Consider the following 18,746-nt stretch of genomic DNA (forward strand, 5'->3'; position numbering starts at 1 on the left):
TAATGTAGAACAGTCAGGTTTTATTACTTTTAAGTAATAAAGAGCCTTTTCCTTGCTTTTTTCCTTTTTTCCCTTTCTTTTCTTTCTTTTTTTTTTTTTTTTCCTTTTTTACAACATACATTAAGTCGTGAATCAGATGTTAGGGGATGTGGAGATGGAAGGAAAATTGGTGACATCACAATATTTTTACAACTTTACAACAAATACAAATCTGAATTTGTTGCATCTACCAGTGTCTAGCAAGGGTGGAAAGCAAAGGCACACTCGGGTTTATGGACCCTCCCCCCACACACAGTGGGGAAAACAAATGGGAAGAAATACTTAAATGCAGAAGACCAGCTCAATACATGTGGGTATTTTAGGGTTAACACCAGAAGTGATGGGTTGTGGGGGCGTAGGAATGTGGATGTAAGTTTTGACACAGGTCTCCTTAACAGCTGAGGCAGTGAGGCCCACAAATACTGGACAAGACAGCCGCTCACGTCAATGATGGGTGCTGTACAGCCAGTACTCTCGGGAGTCAAGCATGGGAAAGAAGGGTCGGGGGATACAGACCCATCGCCTTCCTAATTTCTGCATTTCTAGAGAAAATTCAAGGAAGAAAACAGTATTTCAATTTCTAGAAAATACTTCAGGGTTTCAGGGGACAGAGTTTACAGGATGTGAACATGGATTCCATTACAAAAGCCAAAAAAAAAAAAAAAAGTGAAAACAACCACCACCATCACCTACCCCTAAACAACAGCAAAATTGCAATGGATTTTGGAACAAAGGGCTCTCACCCTCAGCTAAGTACTTAGGTCTGAAGGCAACCAACTGATTATGGAGGCTCCACTTTTTCACTATCCAACTCAAAACTGTCATTGTCAGTCTTTTTTTGAATTCTTTTTAAAGACAAAACTAAACCCAGAAGATCCAACTGGAAATAAAAACGGACAAAGAGACCACCAAATATACTGTATAACTGTTTAAAACAACAACAACACTGCTCATGGTTTACAGTATGTGGACAGTTCCTTTGTTCATGATAGAGTAAACAAAAGTCCCTTTTGTATTGAGCAAATGAAAAACCAAGGGGAGAAAAACACACATCACCTCCCATCCCCTAAAAACAATAATAACAAAATAAAAAATAAAACAAAAAATCCTTTGCCCCAGTCAACGTTTTTGCAGCATCCATTGTGGTCGGCCTTGTACCTGGAGTTACTCATTAATCACAGCAGGGACCAGCCTGCCTGCATCTATTTCCATGTCATTTCTTTGTGTGCACTGCATGTGTGTGCTATGCACATGGCTTGGGGACTCCTCCCAGGTGTCTGCCCAACCACACACAGCCTGCTCTCTAGCCAGTGGACACAGCAGAAAAGAGGAATGGGACGTTAGTCCCTTTTCTGCTAGCAAATCCTTATTTGCTAATCACCGTATTGAAATAATCTAAGGGAAGCAGGGAGCTCTCGAGGATGAAAGGGGATTTGCCACCCACAACACTGGGGTCCATGCTTGGCAGCACAGCCAAAGGGTGGTTCGAGTTGGCACAACTAGAAGGCAGTGTGCATTGGAGGGTGTGATGCTGCCCAGCGTTCTCAGGCTGTAGCATGACAACTATCACCACTGCATTCTTCCATCTGCTTGACTCCAGTCTTCCAGAGGGCTGGAGGGGGGGTGGGGGGAAGGGAGGGTTAAATAAATATCTGCACTTATTTCAAAAGGGGGAAAAGTTGATCATAACGACAGTTTACACGTGTACACAACTCAAGGTGTAAGGCACAAATTTACATGTGGAAAACAGGCTATTCACAGATGTAACCCCACGAAGAACCTGTGTGATCAAATCATTAATTTATGCAAGGTAGCAGCCAGCATATTAATTAGTTCACACCGTTTGTGGATTTTGTTTGCTGTCTCACATGCAACATGAAATGAGATGGCATATTGCAAGCTGGTGCCTTCACAGAAAGTCGGAACCATGGACAAAACCATGTTGGCACCAATAGGATATGATGTGCCATTCTAAAAGCTTCTCTCCTGATTGCTTTAGAAATTAGGATCTGGAAGGACTTTGACATGAATTAATTTTTTTGCATGTTTATAGGCCAGAGACCTGACCAGCAAATGAACTGATAGATTTAAATAAATATTCCTCTCCTAACTTTTTCCTTTAGCTACAGACCAGACAGTCCAAACACAAAGCTCAGAATTCCAGCTCCAACTTATGTACTCAGTGAATTTATTGTAAAAATAAAGAAACTCAATTATTCCAGTTAATGGTTTTCACGTTAAATAGTTTAACTTTCAATGGGCTTTCGGAAGAGCTGTTCATAGGATGATATCTGGAAGAGTCCTTTCCTTAAGGAAAAACAGGGTGAACAATAAATAAAGAGTTACTTGCGTTAACGGTCACGTTATTTCATTAAAAGAGAGGAGGAGCAGAAATCTACGACATAGTCGCCCAACATGGCATTTATCTGCTGTAACAGAAAGCTGTAACACTGGCGGGCATTTCACAGTATTTGCGCATAGTAAACTTCTGCCATTGTTAAAGTCTGAGTTAGAATTATCAATGAATTCTTTTTTTTGTCTTTTTAAATTTTCATGATTTTAAAAAATGTATTTGTGTTTTGCAGGTTGGAACGCAAACCCAGTGTGGCCACGTCCCGTTAAGTTATGGACAAAATGTTTCAGTTTCTGTTCACCTCTGTGCGTGTGTGTGTTGTGTGCATGTGTGTGTGTATATGGGGGATGGGGTAGGTATGTGCTTTTGGCTCATGTTTGTGATGATAACTGAAGTCTTTTGTGGGACCGACCTATATTGTAGGGTGTGGGGGAAGAGTGAAGGAAGAGAATGGAGGTGAGTCCCCGCCGTTGCAAACCTTCACCAAACCACGCGGCCCAATTTTCGTGCGTACCCCTGTGTCCCAGAGAGGAGGACCCAGCGTCCTCGGCTCGTCCTCGGCTCTGCCGCGGGCCATCTTGGTCTGGTGGGTACTCGAGGCAGTTGAGAACCTTGCTGAGCTGAGCGGGCACCTCGCCTTGCCTGCTGGTTCGACACCTGACCCCCTCCCCCTGGGATTATGTACACGCATCATTGGGCTTCATGGATGTGGAAAGGGGAGCAAAGGAAGGTTTGGGGGGTACGTCCGGCTTTAGCGAGGGCGTACGCTTCAGCCCCGACCTCGTCAGTGAGTTGCAGGCGTTGAGGCTGGGCTGCCTGGAGACAGTCACGGCCTGGCCAGATGGCTGGGAGCTGTGCACCTGGATGGAGTCCACCCTCTGCGGGGCGGGCGGCGGGTTGTCTCCCCTGCCAAAGCTCTGGTTTCTGGAGAGGTGAGAGGAATTGGAGGAGTTAGTATTGTTTCTTTTGAGAGTGGTGGCCTGGTGGCTTCTCGTGAGCGAGTTCGTGGGGTAGCTCCTCTTATAGTCAACCCCGTAGGAAGAGGAGTGGTGCATTTCCAGCCGCTTGCTTAGACCGGTCTGAGACAGGGAGGCTCCCGGGGGGCCCAGGGAGGCCTCCCGTTGTGGAACTTTGGGGGGCAGGCTGTCCAGGTTCTCCACAAGGTTCACCCCATGGTTGGGACTCTTGCTGCTGAGATGTTCCTTGATGGTCTTATACTCCAAGGTGGCTGCCTGGTCCTCCAGCGCCATCTGGGCCACCTCGCTCATTTTGGGCTGGTCCACATACTCATGCTGGTAGCCCTGCTGCGTGATGGGAAGGACCACCACGCTGGGGATGTGGCTGGGGGAGGCCCGCAGGGGCAGGTCCGTGGGAATCACAGGGGAGCCCATGGGGGGCAAGTCCTTTGTGCAGGCGTTGATGAGGTTCTGGTTCCTCTCCCACTCGCGGCTGCCGCGGCTGGGCTTCCGCTTCTGCTGCAGCGTTGGAGTGGACTCTGGGGTGGGGAGGGCGGTCAGGTCCAGGTGGTGCTGGTCTGCTTTAATGAGCATCTTGGCCGTGTTGCCCGGAGTGGCGAGCTTGCCGTTGTGCATGAGTGGCGTGAGGATGGCCTCCGGCTTCGGGTCTTTGGATTGAGTGTCCCCAAAGAGGCCGCTGAGCTTGGTGACGCTGCTCATGGAGCCCCGGCGCGAGTGGGTGAGCTCCTTCTCCTTGCGCTGCACCACGGCCACGTCTTTGCGCCGGTGATCACAGACGCAGTAGACGGTGATGCCCGAGAAGACGGCCCCCATGACGAAAGCCAGGATGACTGCAATGGCCAAGAGGGTGACGGGAACCAGCTGGTCGTGGCCTTTGAGGTAACTTTCCCGAATCACTCCTGCAATAGACATCGCATATGGCGTTAAGAAATGAAAGCACACCCCGAGGCTTGTTTTTGTTTAGCATTCACCTTGTTAATTAATAACAGTAATAAGTGACAATAGCACCTCTGCACAACTTGTCTTCCAAGCTCAGCTTGCCAAACATTAACTAATTAATCCTCCCCAATCCCCTCGTGTGCAGTATGTAAATGGACTCCATTTGTAGCCTTCTTTGTTGTCTAAAAAAGTGCGGTTCAGGCCGGCTGCCATGGCTCATGCCTGTAATCCCAGCACTTTGGGAGGCCAAGGCAGGTGGATCACGAGGTCAGGAGTTCAAGATCAGCCTGGCCAAGATGGTGAAACCCCCGTCTCTACTAAAAATACCAAAAATAAAAATAAAAATAAAAAAATAAAAAAATTAGCCGGGCGTGGTGGCAGGGGCTTGTAATCCCAGGTACTCTGGAGGCTGAGGGTAAAGAATTGCTTGAACTTGGGAGGCGGAGGTTGCAGGGAGCGGAGATCAGACCACTGCACTCCAGCCTGGGTGACAGAGCGAGACTCCATTTCAAAAAAGAAAGAAAGAAAGGAAGGAAGGGAGCGAGTGAGGGAGGGAGGGAGGGAGGAAGGAAGGAAGGAAGGAAGGAAGGAAGGAAGGAAGGAAGGAAGGAAGGAAAGGAAGGAAGGAAGGAAGGAAAGGAGGGAAGGAAGGAAAAGTGCTGTTCACTCTCTCCAGTACCTGCACTTTCTACTCTGCTTCACTCCATGGAATATGGGAGGTTTTGGCTTTCAAAAGTTATTTATCTTTCTTTCCCTCTTTATGGCTTTTTAATCTTCCCCTCCTAGAATTGGAATAACTAAGTTATCCTGAGTCTGGAGGAAGAGGCAACAATTTTACGCATGTTAACCGAACAAATCACACAACACTCTAGGCTTCCAGTTGGGATGTTTTCCGATGACCCCCTTGTGGCCACCCGAGCCTCTGTCTGGGGAAAAGTATGTTTGCCTTTCAAGCAACTAGAGGAAAGACAGTGTGTGTCGTTTTTATTTACACTGAGAGAATAAAGCTAAAGTTCACAGACTACAAATGTTTGTGCTGATTTTGCATCACCTCTCAAAAAAAAAAAAAAAACAACAACAGTGCAAACTCAATTAATGAAGCTCTCTCATTGGAACTGAAAGAAGATTTAGAAATAAGACCGTTTGGGGCCCTGTAGTGGGTTTAAGTGTTAGGTCCCATTATTGCACCTAGATAGAGTTTGCTGTCACAGTGAGATTTTTCAGCAGAGCTAATCTCTTCAATTTAATAAAAATTACGTGACTACACCCGTCCATAATCTTACACTACATTAACCAGGATTCAGTGTTTCCGAAGGAAGGTGCTTTCGCTATTCCTGCTTAATCAGCCACCCAGCTGAGCGACTCTAATCAAATGCAAACACTGAAGCTTTTATTTTTTAATGCCAAGTGAGAATACACATCACAATTGTCAGATCTTAAGTGCTTGATGCAGTCGCTAAAAAATAAAATCTCAAATACCTCAATTCCTGCCTCTGGAGAGTGAAAGAACACGCATACATTAGAGGCACTGCATGGGCTGCAGAAATGTAAACATTGTTCCTATTATGGAAATGATAGCAAGACAGAAAATGTACCTTCTCTGGTCTCGGGAGACACATTTTTCATCTACTAAATCAACTCTTTCTGGAATATGTTTAATGTATTTTACTGGCAGGTATCAGTGGCACAGAATTAGAATGAAAGGAAATAAAAATCTCTACCCCTTCCCAAACCCACAACATGCAACCCTTAAACTTCTACTGAAATGTTGTCTTTGTCACAGCTGAGACCTTGAAGCTTTGTCATGGGGGTTTTTCTGCTAAAATATTTTGATTTCTGAAGTGATGGTTTTAAAACCCAGAAACCTTAGCCTGAAAAGTACATTCTCTTTTTCTTTCCTTCCTAAGGGTCCTCCTCCCTTCAGTTGTGACATCACAGTTGGTTGCTGTGGAAATGATTGTCCTGTGACAAAGGATTGTGACTTAAGTAGAAGCAGCAAATATCTCTTAAGAAATAAAGATTCTGTGACCCAACAAATACCCTCGGTAATAAAAGGCAGTTGAGGCAATTCACCATAAGGAAAGAGTGTGCAAGATGGTAAGATATCAAATAATTTCCAAATGTGATGCTTTTCAAATATTTCCAGATTTATCTCCATCAGCTTTTAAGGGGTAGAAACTGAGAAGCAAAAAACAGCCGGATAATTTGGCTGTAACTCACACCTTTTATGTGTGAAGCTCCCCAAACAGCGGGGTGTCCTGCATTCAAATATATTTTAATACCTATTCACCAAGGAAGTGTGCTAATGAAAATTTTCTTTCTTTCTTAAATTTGCATTTCCTTATTATGCTAAAATAGCAACTCATTTTTCTTCAATTTTGATTATGTATGGGGTTCTACTGAACATCATTTTTAACCCCCTACATATAATTGCACACAAATGTACACCTGTGGATAAAATGGGTTTTAATTTCTCTTATTGACTTGGTGATTTCAGTGGGAGTTTAACACAGGCTAGATCCCAGTGATGGGGTAGGGGTGTATTACGTATGTTTTTCATGGCTATGAGTGTTTCATGAAACCCTTCCAGGCAACCAAATTTAGGGGGACTGGATATTCCCAATAAATGTGTATTATAATAGGAAGCTATTTATAATTGACTTTGGCATTCTATTATTTAAATTGCCCTCTCAGTTTAAAAGGAACATGGAGAGAGTAAAGCTAGAGCAATCCATTGGTTTCCCTGGGAGAACTGCAAATTTTTCACATGTATCCATTGCTTCTTAGCCTTACTTGTAGCTCCCAAATATCATTCTTCTTTCATGTCTGAAGGTCCTTGGCTATTTTGGACTCATGAAAGCTACTTATTCTTTCACTGGGAAGAACTCTTTTTTAGTGGATGATATTTGAGTTCAGGTTTTTGGTTGTTAACAAGTTAAGTAGGATCTGACCTTTCAGGAAAATGGTATCTCAGACAGATTTTTTTCCCCCGTCTCATTTTGTTATATAAAGAGTGGCCTTAAAAACATTTTTGCATCTCTTCATCTATCTATGGGGAGGCACAGGGCTTTCCTCATCTGCTGGTGTAAATTCAGAAACGTCCAAAGATAGAAACAGATCAGAGAGTAAGTTGAAAGTGCAGTTGAAGAAGATAAGGTAAACGTTATTTTTGGAAATGCCTTTCAAACTTAAAGCTTTCTGCTTGTATCATGAAAAAGGCCAAAGAAGCATTCACAGAAATGATCAAGTCAACTTTGTGGCACAGCCATTGTGAAGGCTTGGAAACAGCAGACTGGTCAGTGGTGGTGATGTAAGCAGCTAGAGAAGATCTCAGTGGGCTTGGAATTGCAGGCTCCCACTTACTGGCTGAGCGACCTTTTGGCAAGTGGTTTAACATCTCTGGGCCTCAGTTTTTTAATCTGTAGCATGAGGTGAACACACCTAATCTTACTGCCTTACTGGGTTGTTACAAGAATCAAAGGAAATAAAAAATAGGAAAGAGCTTAAATGCTGTAGTTTGCTGGATAAATCTAAAGCTCAAAAGAAGCCACAAAGGAGGAGTGGTGGGTTAGTGGCTCACAGAGGGCTTCCAAGTGATAGTCGCAGCTGCTCCATTGGATTCCATTTGCTATTGGTCTCCCACTGGAGAGGAGTAGACCTGTGCTTCCAGGTCTAAACTTCATGCCTTCTAAATGCAGGCAAAAAGGTGATATGAGATTTCGAAGCAATATAAGGGAACACATACTGTTTCAGGATGCCTATAGTTACTGAATTTTGAAATAATTAAAACAACAAAAGTGGAAAATGTTGGCAATTATAGTTGGATTCTCAGTGGAGTACAAATCCTGGGCAAGTACCACATTTTTTCTGCATTTATAACCCTTGCCATCCACAGAGCTTTTAGTTGGATAACTCAATACTTGATTGCTGAATAAATGGTTTTTCAATACATTGTAGAGCTATTTTTAAATGAACTTCTAAACTTAGTGGGTCATCTTTAGAGCGACTATCCCCTTGCTTTTGAAGTCATGGAAATAAATTCTATCCAATCATATAAAAGAACTTTAATAGTAGCATCTATCAGACAAATAAAAATAAATCTATAAAGGTGCTCAGTAATTTGCTCAAAACAATAAGAAGAGAAACTTTCAAAAATGAAATTAGTTCTGGGAAAAATCCAAAAGAGTCAATGATGATAAATGGGTTATTTGCAACAACTGAGTGCTCCAGTGGAACTGAATAATTACAAAAAAAAAATTGCATCCCTGCAAAGGGCAAAGGGCAAATGGCAAACGGCAACAGGCTAGAGCTGAATATCCCTTGCTTCAGATGTTGCATGGAAGCCCTGGGCAAGTGAAGGGCCCTTGGAGGGTGGTATACTCCCCTCCTCAGGTATCCTCCCACTGCAAAGAGAACAATCAGAGTTGGCTTCTCTACCCTAGGGTCTTGAAATTCCTTCCTCTTCCAACCGCTGCATCCTCTTCTGCTCTCACCAATTGAAAATGGGGCATTAGTAATCAAAACAGTATTTGAAAAATCCTTTGCATTGATTCATTAACCACCAGCTATTTCTCACCAGTCATAAGGTACTAAATGGTTATTCTTTCCACCTTCCTATTGCAGGAAGCAAGGCACACCCTGGCTTAGAAATTTCTCTGAAATCATGTCTTAAATTGGCAGAACTGAGAAAGAATAGAATCTCCACTGTTTTTTTTTTTTCCTGAGGTGAGAGTTTTCAGATGCTGGAGGGAGGCCTCAGAGAAGTAATTTGAAGTTCTTTAGAGTCCAAAGCAATGAAAAGATTATGAAGGACCCTGCCCCCAGGCCCTGCAACATGTGATTCAAAATAAGAACAATTGTAAACTGTAAACCAAGAGGAAGCCCAGTATAATTCTGACTTTTCCTATGATGACCATGTTAATAAATTTTGAAATATCGAACACTACATTCCTTATTTTAAAAAAATGTTTTCTAGTAGCCCTGCTCACGGATACTATTCTGTGCAAAGGGAACCTCGCACCAGGCTCAGACAATTTGCTTTAGAAATGATGTTTTCCCCTAACTTAGGGTTGGGTTGTGTCTTTATTATCACTCTCCTAGTATAACAAGGTTTTGGCTCCAAGCATCTTTGTGGCTGCCTTCAGCAAACATTTACCAAGCACTGCACTAGGTGTCGGGGAAGGACAACAATGAATGAGGCATAAACCAGCAGGGAAGAAGGCAAGTGCTTGCACACAACTCCATCCAAAGTGTGGCTATGTCATGAGATATATCACTTCTGCTTCAACAGTGGGCAAAAGCTTTACATTGGAGATGGTATTTGAGCTAAGCCTTAAAGATGCACAGGATTTTAGCTGGAGTGGAGAGAGCAACAAGAACTGAGGCTTGGAGGGAAGGAAAGGGAAGGCTGTAGTAATAGCAAATAGTCTAACTCCCTTCTAGTCTCTTAGGCTATAGGCATGAGCCACTCTTCCATACGCTAGCTTGCTTCATGGCTCTCATACAGGCTGTTCCCTCTGCCTGGAATATCCCTACTCACTTTCCCACTCATCAGACCCTATCTTTAGGGCTCAGCTTAAATGGGGAAGCCTTCTCTGACTCCTTAGGCCAGGTAAGTTCTTCCTTCTACAAGTGTCCCCAGAGCTCTGCATTTCCTTCATCCTAAAATCATCACTAGTATGATACTTGTTTTTCTCACCTGGACTGCTAAAACTCATCACTGAATCTTCAGGCAGAAAGGTGCTCAGTAAGTATCTTTTAAATAAATAGTAAAGGAATGCATACATGAATGAGCACTTGTAGAGAAAATATAAGAGCAAGAGCTAGAAACATCATTTGGAAGGCTGTGGGCAGCCTAGAATGATTAAAAAAGAGGTTTAGAAGATCTGCCACTCATAGAAGGAAAGTTCTTGGTTAATTTATCTGCAGTTTCTCTTACCTGAGAAAGCTAACTTTCAGCTTGCTCTGTTCCACATCGAATCCATTATCGAAAAACTCTAGGCTTCAAAGAGTCAGTATCATTGCATCAAAAGCACAGCTAGTCTACCTGCATTTATTATTACTGTTATTAAAATTAAAACTTTCAATCTACTTATCCCCTGCACCTTACACAAACAGCTGGGAGATGTTATCTGTCCTATCAAAATGTGAAGCAAAACAGACAAGCAAAAATACATAAAACCAATCACACCTATTAAGCTAAATACAAAGGAGGAGCTCTACTCACCCCCACCCCAATTACCACCCTAAGTGTGTAAGACCCAGGCAGCCAGTAACCTAACTCGAAATGGTTAAGTGTGCACTTTCCCCTCTCACCCCCTTTCACTGGACGGCCTGTTTCTGAGCTGCTGTGATATGATGGATGTGTCTGTCTCCATAGTGAAGTGATTAATAGGCATCTGTGTAAAGCGGACCCGGTGACCACAAAGACAACAAAGCCTCTCTGTGTCCTTTAGAGAAATATGCAAAGGCAAAAAGGAGGATGGACATTTCCTCCATTACTGAGCCAGAGCGGGTTTGTGTTGGGTCTGAGAGCTAAGAAAGATGGCAAAACACCAAGAAAAGCCCCGGAGTAGGATCCCCTAAAAATAGATTCTTGATTCTGCTTTATAGTAAGACAAGCCTACAATTTCCTTGAAATCCTCATAACAACTTGAGTGAATGGAATCTAACAGCCCAATTTTTCTTGTTTGCAAATCTTATTGCAACAAAATGCCAGGCTCACGGTCCTGCAAGACAGTATGAATGAATGAACTAATCACGAGCCAAGCATCACCCCGCTAACCACACAGAGCCCGCTGTAATCCCTATTAAGAGGAGAAGAAAACAAACGGGAAAAACCCTAACTGGAGACAATTTATTCTCAAAGCCACACCCCAGCCAAGAGATGACCACACTGAAAGTGAAATGGGAACTCTCTGTGGTTATCTGGGCAGGAAGCAGCCTTCTTCTTGTCTTACGGCATAATGTGAACCAGATGGCTTAGGAATAAACGGACATGCCAGCAGCCATGGAAATGGGCTTGGAGTTTGTAACTCAAACTTTCCTGTTCCCTTAAGTGCGTGCATGTGTGTGTGTGTGTGTGTGTTTCCTGGCAGGCTACAGATTAGGTACCAGGAGGCGCCATGGTCTTCAAGATATATAAAGTTAATGACTGACCATGCCAAAGTAGAGGTAGCTTCCTGGCCTCGCTATTTAATATCCTCAATTCAGAAGCTATTTTAAAACTCACATATTGAAATAATGCTTGGTGTGGTTGACTGTAGACGAACCCACTTCCACTTCCATCACCTTTAAAAGTGGTGCATTTTTTGTTGGGATGTCATCACAGGAATAGAAGGGAGAATGAGCCTGGAATTCATTCGATTTCATTTTTTTAGGGAAGAAACAGCTTCATTTTTCCCTGTGTGCTGGGAACGCTCAGTTCACTGTTCCTCCACTGCTCTACTGCTTTAGAAATGGCATTGCCAATGGGAGTGCTACAGCCAGAGCACGGACTGATGTCTAGACTGAGGGTCATGATAAGATAATTTTTAAAAGCCATGCCCTGGAATGTTGGTTTGTGGTTTCATGTGTTAGAACTGTTACTGTCCCTGTAAAGGTAATGATTCTTTTATGTTGGCAAAGTTTTAGCAGAGTCTGCAAGGAGTATTTTCCTGCTTTTTGAAGTTTTCTTTCATCAGCTTTCTTAAATAAGACTAGAAACACAATGTCTAAGTGATTTCTAAAACTAGACAAAGCATTTCTATTTTCCAACTTCCTAGTCCCATCTTCTTCCTTTACTCTCTCATAGGGCATCGAAGCCACAAAATGGAGAAGTGGACCTCCTTAAAAAATTGTGAAATTTGGGCCAGTCTTTGCTTGGATTATTTGATTACTTGCTTTGATTTTTCTCTATAAACAAAGATAAAACAGATATGAAGAAACAGGTCTGGTTCAATACTGCTAAATCTTCCAACTTGAATTTTCTAGAAATGTAGTTCTTGAGATCTGGTTAAAGATGAGACTGGGTGTTATTGGTTAAGAACATAAACTTTGAGCTCATAAAGACCTGAGTTTGCATGTTGGCTCTACAAATAGCTAACTGTGTGACTTTGGGCATGTCACTCGGTCTCCAGGCCCCAGTAGTGTTGGCTATAAGATGAGCATTGTTGGAAGGATGAAATAGGTTGAATAAATGAACACAAAGCAGTCGGCATTGTGCAGAAAATGTGTTAATGCTCAATTAATAATGTAAGGACAGTGTTTCTAGAATGTTTGACAAGTTGCCTGTCTTGTACAGGGTCCAAGATTAGACTATTTTAAGGCAACACTTTGGTAGAGTTCAACTGTGTTAGCCAAGAGTGGAAAAATAAGGATTTAAAACTACAACAAAAGCTCGACTAGTGAACTTAAATAAGACAGCCCATCAGCAACGTGGAAAATGTCCTGAATCAGTGCCACTCAGCATTAACATCACCTGGAACTAGTTAGAGACACAAATCCTCAAGTCCTGCCCAAAGTTTCAGCACTAGAATCTCTGGGTTAGGCCCAGAAACCAGGCCTCCAGATGATTCTTATGTTCCCTAAAGCCTGAGAAATGCTATCCTGAAATGCCATAAATAATATTCCAGAAAACACATCTAAATGTTTAGCTTTAAAATCCAACCTCAGACACCACTGAGGTAGTATATAGCGAGACTTTCAAAATAATCTGTAAAATAAATAATAAATAAATGCACTAAGTATTCTTTGGTGTTCAAAGTATGTTCTATGTCTTTAACAGGTCTCACTGGATAATTTCTTTACTGTGGTTATCAAGCTCTGATAAAGAATATGAAATCGACCTTGTTTTATTGGAAAGACAATCAAATTCCTAACACTTTCCCTTGGTATCTGTCAAAAGCATGGCATATAGCGCAAAATACTGTGCTGCTACTCCTGCAAAAGAATCAACCCGATTTGCTTGCACCAAAACGGCTGAAAAATGCTTGTGATCTCTATTTGCTCTGGTATGAAAACATGGGGGGGAATTTCTGATACTCCTCATGTCTGTAACTGTGGCCATCAGATAGTGACTGGTACCACAGAGCTCACATATGTCCTAGACTGGGTCAGCCCAGGCATAACTCGTTCTCAAGTGCAGAAGAAGCAGAATGCTTGATGGAGTCCACCATTGGATAGAGTGGCCTCCTTTAAAGGCCTGCATCTAATATCATCTCAAAACCCACTCCCTCATCTCAACTTACAGCTATTAAGCAATGTTTGAGAATGGTTTAGGTGATGCCAAAATCTTTACCTTCATCTCTGCATGACTAGACAAAAGAAAAGAAACTCATGAAGGTTCTTCTCCTTTATATTCCCAGGGTGAAAAAAGGGACTTGAGTTCATGTGTCATTCCCCAAAGTAAGGTCCTGATTTACAATAATAAAAGATGCCTAGCACAACAGTTCACTCAACAGAGCTCTGTGCTTACTGATCTGCTGAGTTGAACTGAATCTGCAAATCCATAGAATTACATAAGACATTTTAAGTTACATTAAATTTCTGCTGTGTGCTTTTAAATCATGGAGTGCAAGACCCATCAGCACTTAGGGTATATTTATTACCTTAACAAATGTCAGATGATTGTGTCCAGTGCTATCTATTATTTATGAATAACAAGAGGCTGTAAGACTGGAAATGACATGCTTTAATATGTCCAAAAGGTTAGGCATAATGCAGTTTGCTGCCCTATAAATTTCTCGACACCATTTTCCTTCCTAATAAAGCATTGTCAGTGGTTGACTATACCGAACTTCCATTATTTCTATACAGTTCACGACTGCCTCTGATTTCAGTAAAAAAAAAAAAAAAAAAGTAATTGCAGATATCTGTTTGAAAAGGAATGCATCCTTTTGAAAAATATGAAATTTAAAAATAATTGGAGTGGAAAAAATTTTATTACGCCATTAAAAATGAATCTCTTTACAAAGATAGTTGTCAGGCTACAGACTTATAAGAGCTTAAGAAATATTAATTAAGGGTGACAAACCTTCACATTGCCTGTAATTGGCTTTCTGACACCAATTAAGATCCCATCTGGCCGGGCGCGGTGGCTCAAGCCTGTAATCCCAGCACTTTGGGAGGCCGAGACGGGCGGATCACAAGGTCAGGAGATCGAGACCATCCTGGCTAACACGGCGAAACCCCGTCTCTACTAAAAACACAAAAAAAAATTAGCCGGGCAAGGTGGCGGCGCCTGTGGTCCCAGCTACTCGGGAGGCTGAGGCAGGAGAATAGCGGGAACCCGGGAGGCGGAGCTTGCAGTGAGCTGAGATCTGGCCACTGCACTCCAGCCTGGGCGACAGAGCAAGACTCCGTCTCAAAAAAAAAAAAAAAAAAAAAGATCCCATCTACTGTGCACCCAGTATATTTCAGTATATCCAACTGCATTTCAGTAGTTTACTTCAGGGTGTTTCCACAATTTAAAGTGCTAAGAGATTTACATATGATGAGGTTCACATGGCTCCTTTCAGTCCCTCAGAGCAGCCCATAGGCTTTGCAAGAGTTTATCTATTACTTGCATAACCTACATCTCCCTGGAACCAGCAAATGAACCCAGCTTTTTCATCCTCTGTCTTTCCGGGATAATGGCGTGCGTGATGTAGTTAGTTTGAGCAAGCCCTACGTAGTTTGAGGCCGTTCTCATCTATAATGTCAAGAAAAGAGAAGCTATTCTCAGGAAATTACCTGATTTCCACTGTTTTGCCCTCTGTGGACTAGTTTGCTTATGGAGCAGTGAAGTTTGCAAAGTAAAACTTCTAACAAGCCTTTTAAAAAAAAACTTGATGAAACTAGGCTATCAGAAAGAAAGGTCTGAGACAAAGCGAATATTATTTTCCCACTTTTCCACATAATGCAAACTACAAATTGATTCTTCACAATTTTATTGTTAGGACAAAACAAAATCTAGATGAACACGGTGCCATTGAACCAATTAAAGAGCAAATTTTTAACTACTCCAGATGTTCTGTTAATAAGATCACACTTAACCTAGTCCCCGTAGTCCTTGAAAGTTCCATTAAGCTGTCAGAAAACTTTGTCATTGTGTGTGTTTTTGTAGAAAAGATGGGAGAGAATGGGAAGAGACTGAGGGAAAAGGGTGGGGGTAAAGTGTCATGTCAAGTAGATGCAGCTTGAAAAAGTGGCTAGAGATTAAAGGTGAGAAGCACCTCTAGAAGGTGAATTGATTTTTTTAATACCCTAAGGTTTAAGTTGGCGTTTTAAAAGCAAAAGTTCAAGCCTCCATAATCATAATTTAAGTCCTTCATTTTTTGAGAAAATGAATGTTAGGTTAAAAAATAAAAGGTTAGTGGTATCCCTAGAAAAGAAAATTCAAATACTGGTGTGCAAATTCAGGCAGGCAGAGAGATGAAACAGCTTTCTACATGGCTGACATTTAACTTTTTTTTTTTTCCTTCTACCCTTTCCACAATAATCTCATCAAGACCTTAGATAAATTCAGCAAGTTGTCAAAAGGATACAAAATTAATTAGATCAAATCTACATCCATGCCCACACTACTGAAAGAACAATTACAGCCTCCCACATGGGCTTCTCGGCTTTGGACCCTCTCCCCCTGCACACGTTCAAGCATGGAAACCCACATCATCCATTTGAGAGCCCAGCACCTTACTTGCTCACAATATCATTTTCCTCAGTCTCTCAAAGAAAAGCCGGAGACTACATGTAGATTCCTTTTCTCATAGGTGACCAAGAAATATTAATGTAGTAAAAATAAACAGTGGCATCCTGGATTATATTATTAATTAAGCCACCATGCTCAGCTGAACCCTACTGTTTTAACTAAAGAGAGGAAGAAGCCCAAGTTTGGAGTTCAGCTTGCCTGGGGTTTTACCTAGGATAGAGCTAGATAGGCAAGAAGCATCTACCAGGAAAATGCCGGCAATGTGTAGTAATAGACACTTTAGATCCAAAATTGATGCAAAATTCCACTTCCCAAACTTATTGTGTACATGTAATTAATAACCTAATATGATTAAATGACCAATTTATTATATATGTATCACCTATCAATCTTGCTATCTTAGTCTTTCCCCACTTCTACCCTCCTGTGGTCCTTTTCTTCCCACCATCTACCTTCCTATCCTCCACTGCCTGTCGCTAAAGCCAAAGCTCCTTGTCATGGCATTTAAGGTTCCAGGCTATGATTTCAATCTCATTTTCCATTCCAGTCCTCCATATACTTTAGTCACCGCACACTCCTTGCCTCTTTATCATCACACTCTGTCATTTCACAGTGTGGTGTCTTGGTCATGGACTTTATTCAGCTTGGAATGCCCTTCTTCTTGTGAAATCTAACTTTTCCTTCAAGACTTTGCAAGGTCGTTCCTGTGTACCCCACTTGGAATTAGTTGTGCCTCCCCTTAGACTCCCTTAGTACTCTCCCTCCCCCTCTTTCCTTGACTTCCCTTACCGTCAGACTTCACTCTGCCCCAGCATTTAGATCACCTTTGGGTATCCCTCACTAAACTGTAAGCTGTCTGAATGCCAGGTTTACGTGAAATTCAAATTAGTATCTTCTGTAACATTCAGCATAAGGTTTATATATAGCACATGTTTGTTCAATTTCTGGTGAATGCAGGAAAAAAGAAACAAAGGAAAGGTTGCTGTCTTGCCTTTCTTTGAGATGAGATTGTCACCATTATTAAACTATTATTTTTTAGGGCTTTCAGAATTCCAGTTCTTCCCCTCCAAAGCCATGAAAATGACAGATGAAAAAAAAAAAAAAAAGGAGGGCAGCCATATAATTTAGGAAGGAAAAAGGAATACATATGGTTAACATAACAGTTGTTAAAATTTTGAGGTTAGGTAAAACATAAGAGAACCAATAATTTTAACCATGCTCTTCTTTAAGAACAATTTGATTTCTGAGCCTTCCTTACTTGAAAGTGGCATTTGAAAGCCTGTTTTCAGTAATAATCTTTAAATTACTCTTTATCACATTTCAAACACATATATAATATTTCATAGTCATTCTCTGAACTTAAGTATGCTAAGAATATTTTTCGTGGAAAAAGATTTTTTCTTAAACATATCAGAATATGGGTTATTCTATATTTCCAAGAGTTAAAGGTCAAATGTAATATAGAAATCAGATCTTATATATTCACTGAGTAAGTAATCAGTAACATCTTCTATAGAATTATCAGGTAGCAAAGAATATAAGTACTCTCAGTTCATTCGGATAAACAAAACTGTTTTAGTTAAAAGTATGTCCTATGCAGTATTTGGGGTATACTTACACTAACAATTATTTAGTTTTGTTTCAATATAAAAAATATTATTCAGGTGTAACTGCAATTCAAATAAACTGAGCATCCTATATTTTGCCTAGCAACCCTACTCTTCTTCTCCCAAGCAGTATGCTTTAAATGACTCCCACAAATATTCTTTAAACCCAGTCTAAACTTTTAGTGATTAAAATTGTTAATCTCTTTTTTTTTTCGAGACGAAGTCTTCCTCTGTCACCCAGGCTGGAATGCTATGGTGCGATCTTGGCTGACTGCAACCTCCACCTCCCTGGTTCAAGTAATCCCCCTGCCTCAGCTTCCCAAGTAGCTGAGATTACAGGCAGTTTAGAGTAATAAAAATGATGGTAAATCTTTACTCTCTAAAAATTAAACTGTTTAATCTCTAAAAATTTAGAGTAATAAAAAAGATGCTAAATCTTTATGGGGCAGGTATAGCACAATTTATAAATAAAAAAATACTGACGAACTAAATATTAAGAATTGTATTATATTTTGCATAGTCAGCAACAGTAATAGCTTATGTTCCAAATTTCTTATGAACTTTGAAGGATACCTTTCCTCTAAGATTCAAAATCAGAAATAAGTGATCTCTAATTCAAAAGAGTTTTTGGAACCATCACAATCAATTCACTATCTCTTCATGTTCCTTGCCTCTGGCCATGCACGTTCTCCCGAACTCAGTTAATTTTCCATTGTTGAGTGGAAGTGAAAACCCTTACCCTCCCATTACTAGTACTCCCCAAGACAAAGGCCCTTTTTCTGAAGTCTCCTTGAAACTGCCTTGCTCTACTCTTACATTTAAAAATGACTGCAATAGGATCATTTTTACTAACAAAAGGAATGCAAATTAGTATGAGTTTTGTTTTTTCTTGAAATAAAGCTCAGGCTTAAAAAAAAATAAAAGTCTGAGTTTGCCAACACTCCCACAAAAATTTTAAATATGACTCCTTTACCAAACATCCATCATTTTCCTCGTCTTCCCTGTCAAGTGATGTGTTATTGCTACAATATTGGTACTGAGGGAAAGAACTGAAGGAAAGGAGCTGAAAAACTGTTTCACAGTTCTATGTCCTTGATGTGTTCAGCCAAGTTGTCTTTACTTGTCTACTATATATTTTTAAAGTCTGTGGTGTGTGATTTTGG

The 18,746-nt window shown here is 41.3% G+C and overlaps 1 protein-coding gene, 1 long non-coding RNA gene and 1 pseudogene across 5 annotated transcripts in view; 1 reads left to right on the forward strand and 2 right to left on the reverse strand.

The window, feature by feature from the left end:
• LOC112626052 lies at window positions 1-1,597 on the reverse strand (annotated as a pseudogene). Its single transcript, XR_003119821.1, has one exon. The product of XR_003119821.1 is annotated as an uncharacterized LOC112626052 (transcript).
• SEMA6A (semaphorin 6A) overlaps window positions 1-18,746 on the reverse strand; it is a 133,215-nt gene continuing 114,469 nt past the window's right edge. For 2 of the 3 annotated variants that reach the window (XM_025387784.1, XM_025387782.1), the window contains one exon: window positions 1-4,268. In XM_025387784.1, the coding sequence (XP_025243569.1) occupies window positions 3,070-4,268 (1,199 nt within the window). In that variant the 3' untranslated portion in view covers window positions 1-3,069. The remainder of the gene's footprint in view (window positions 4,269-18,746) is intronic. The other variant, XM_025387785.1, reaches the window with a different exon arrangement.
• LOC112626054 overlaps window positions 3,955-18,746 on the forward strand; it is a 24,753-nt gene continuing 9,961 nt past the window's right edge. The window contains exons 1-2 of the long non-coding RNA XR_003119823.1: window positions 3,955-4,248; window positions 6,216-6,405. This is a non-coding gene — a long non-coding RNA (uncharacterized LOC112626054). The remainder of the gene's footprint in view (window positions 4,249-6,215; window positions 6,406-18,746) is intronic.

The sequence above is a fragment of the Theropithecus gelada genome, chromosome 6 (genome assembly GCF_003255815.1).
Source record: "Theropithecus gelada isolate Dixy chromosome 6, Tgel_1.0, whole genome shotgun sequence".
In the NCBI taxonomy this organism is placed as follows: Eukaryota; Metazoa; Chordata; class Mammalia; order Primates; family Cercopithecidae; genus Theropithecus; species Theropithecus gelada.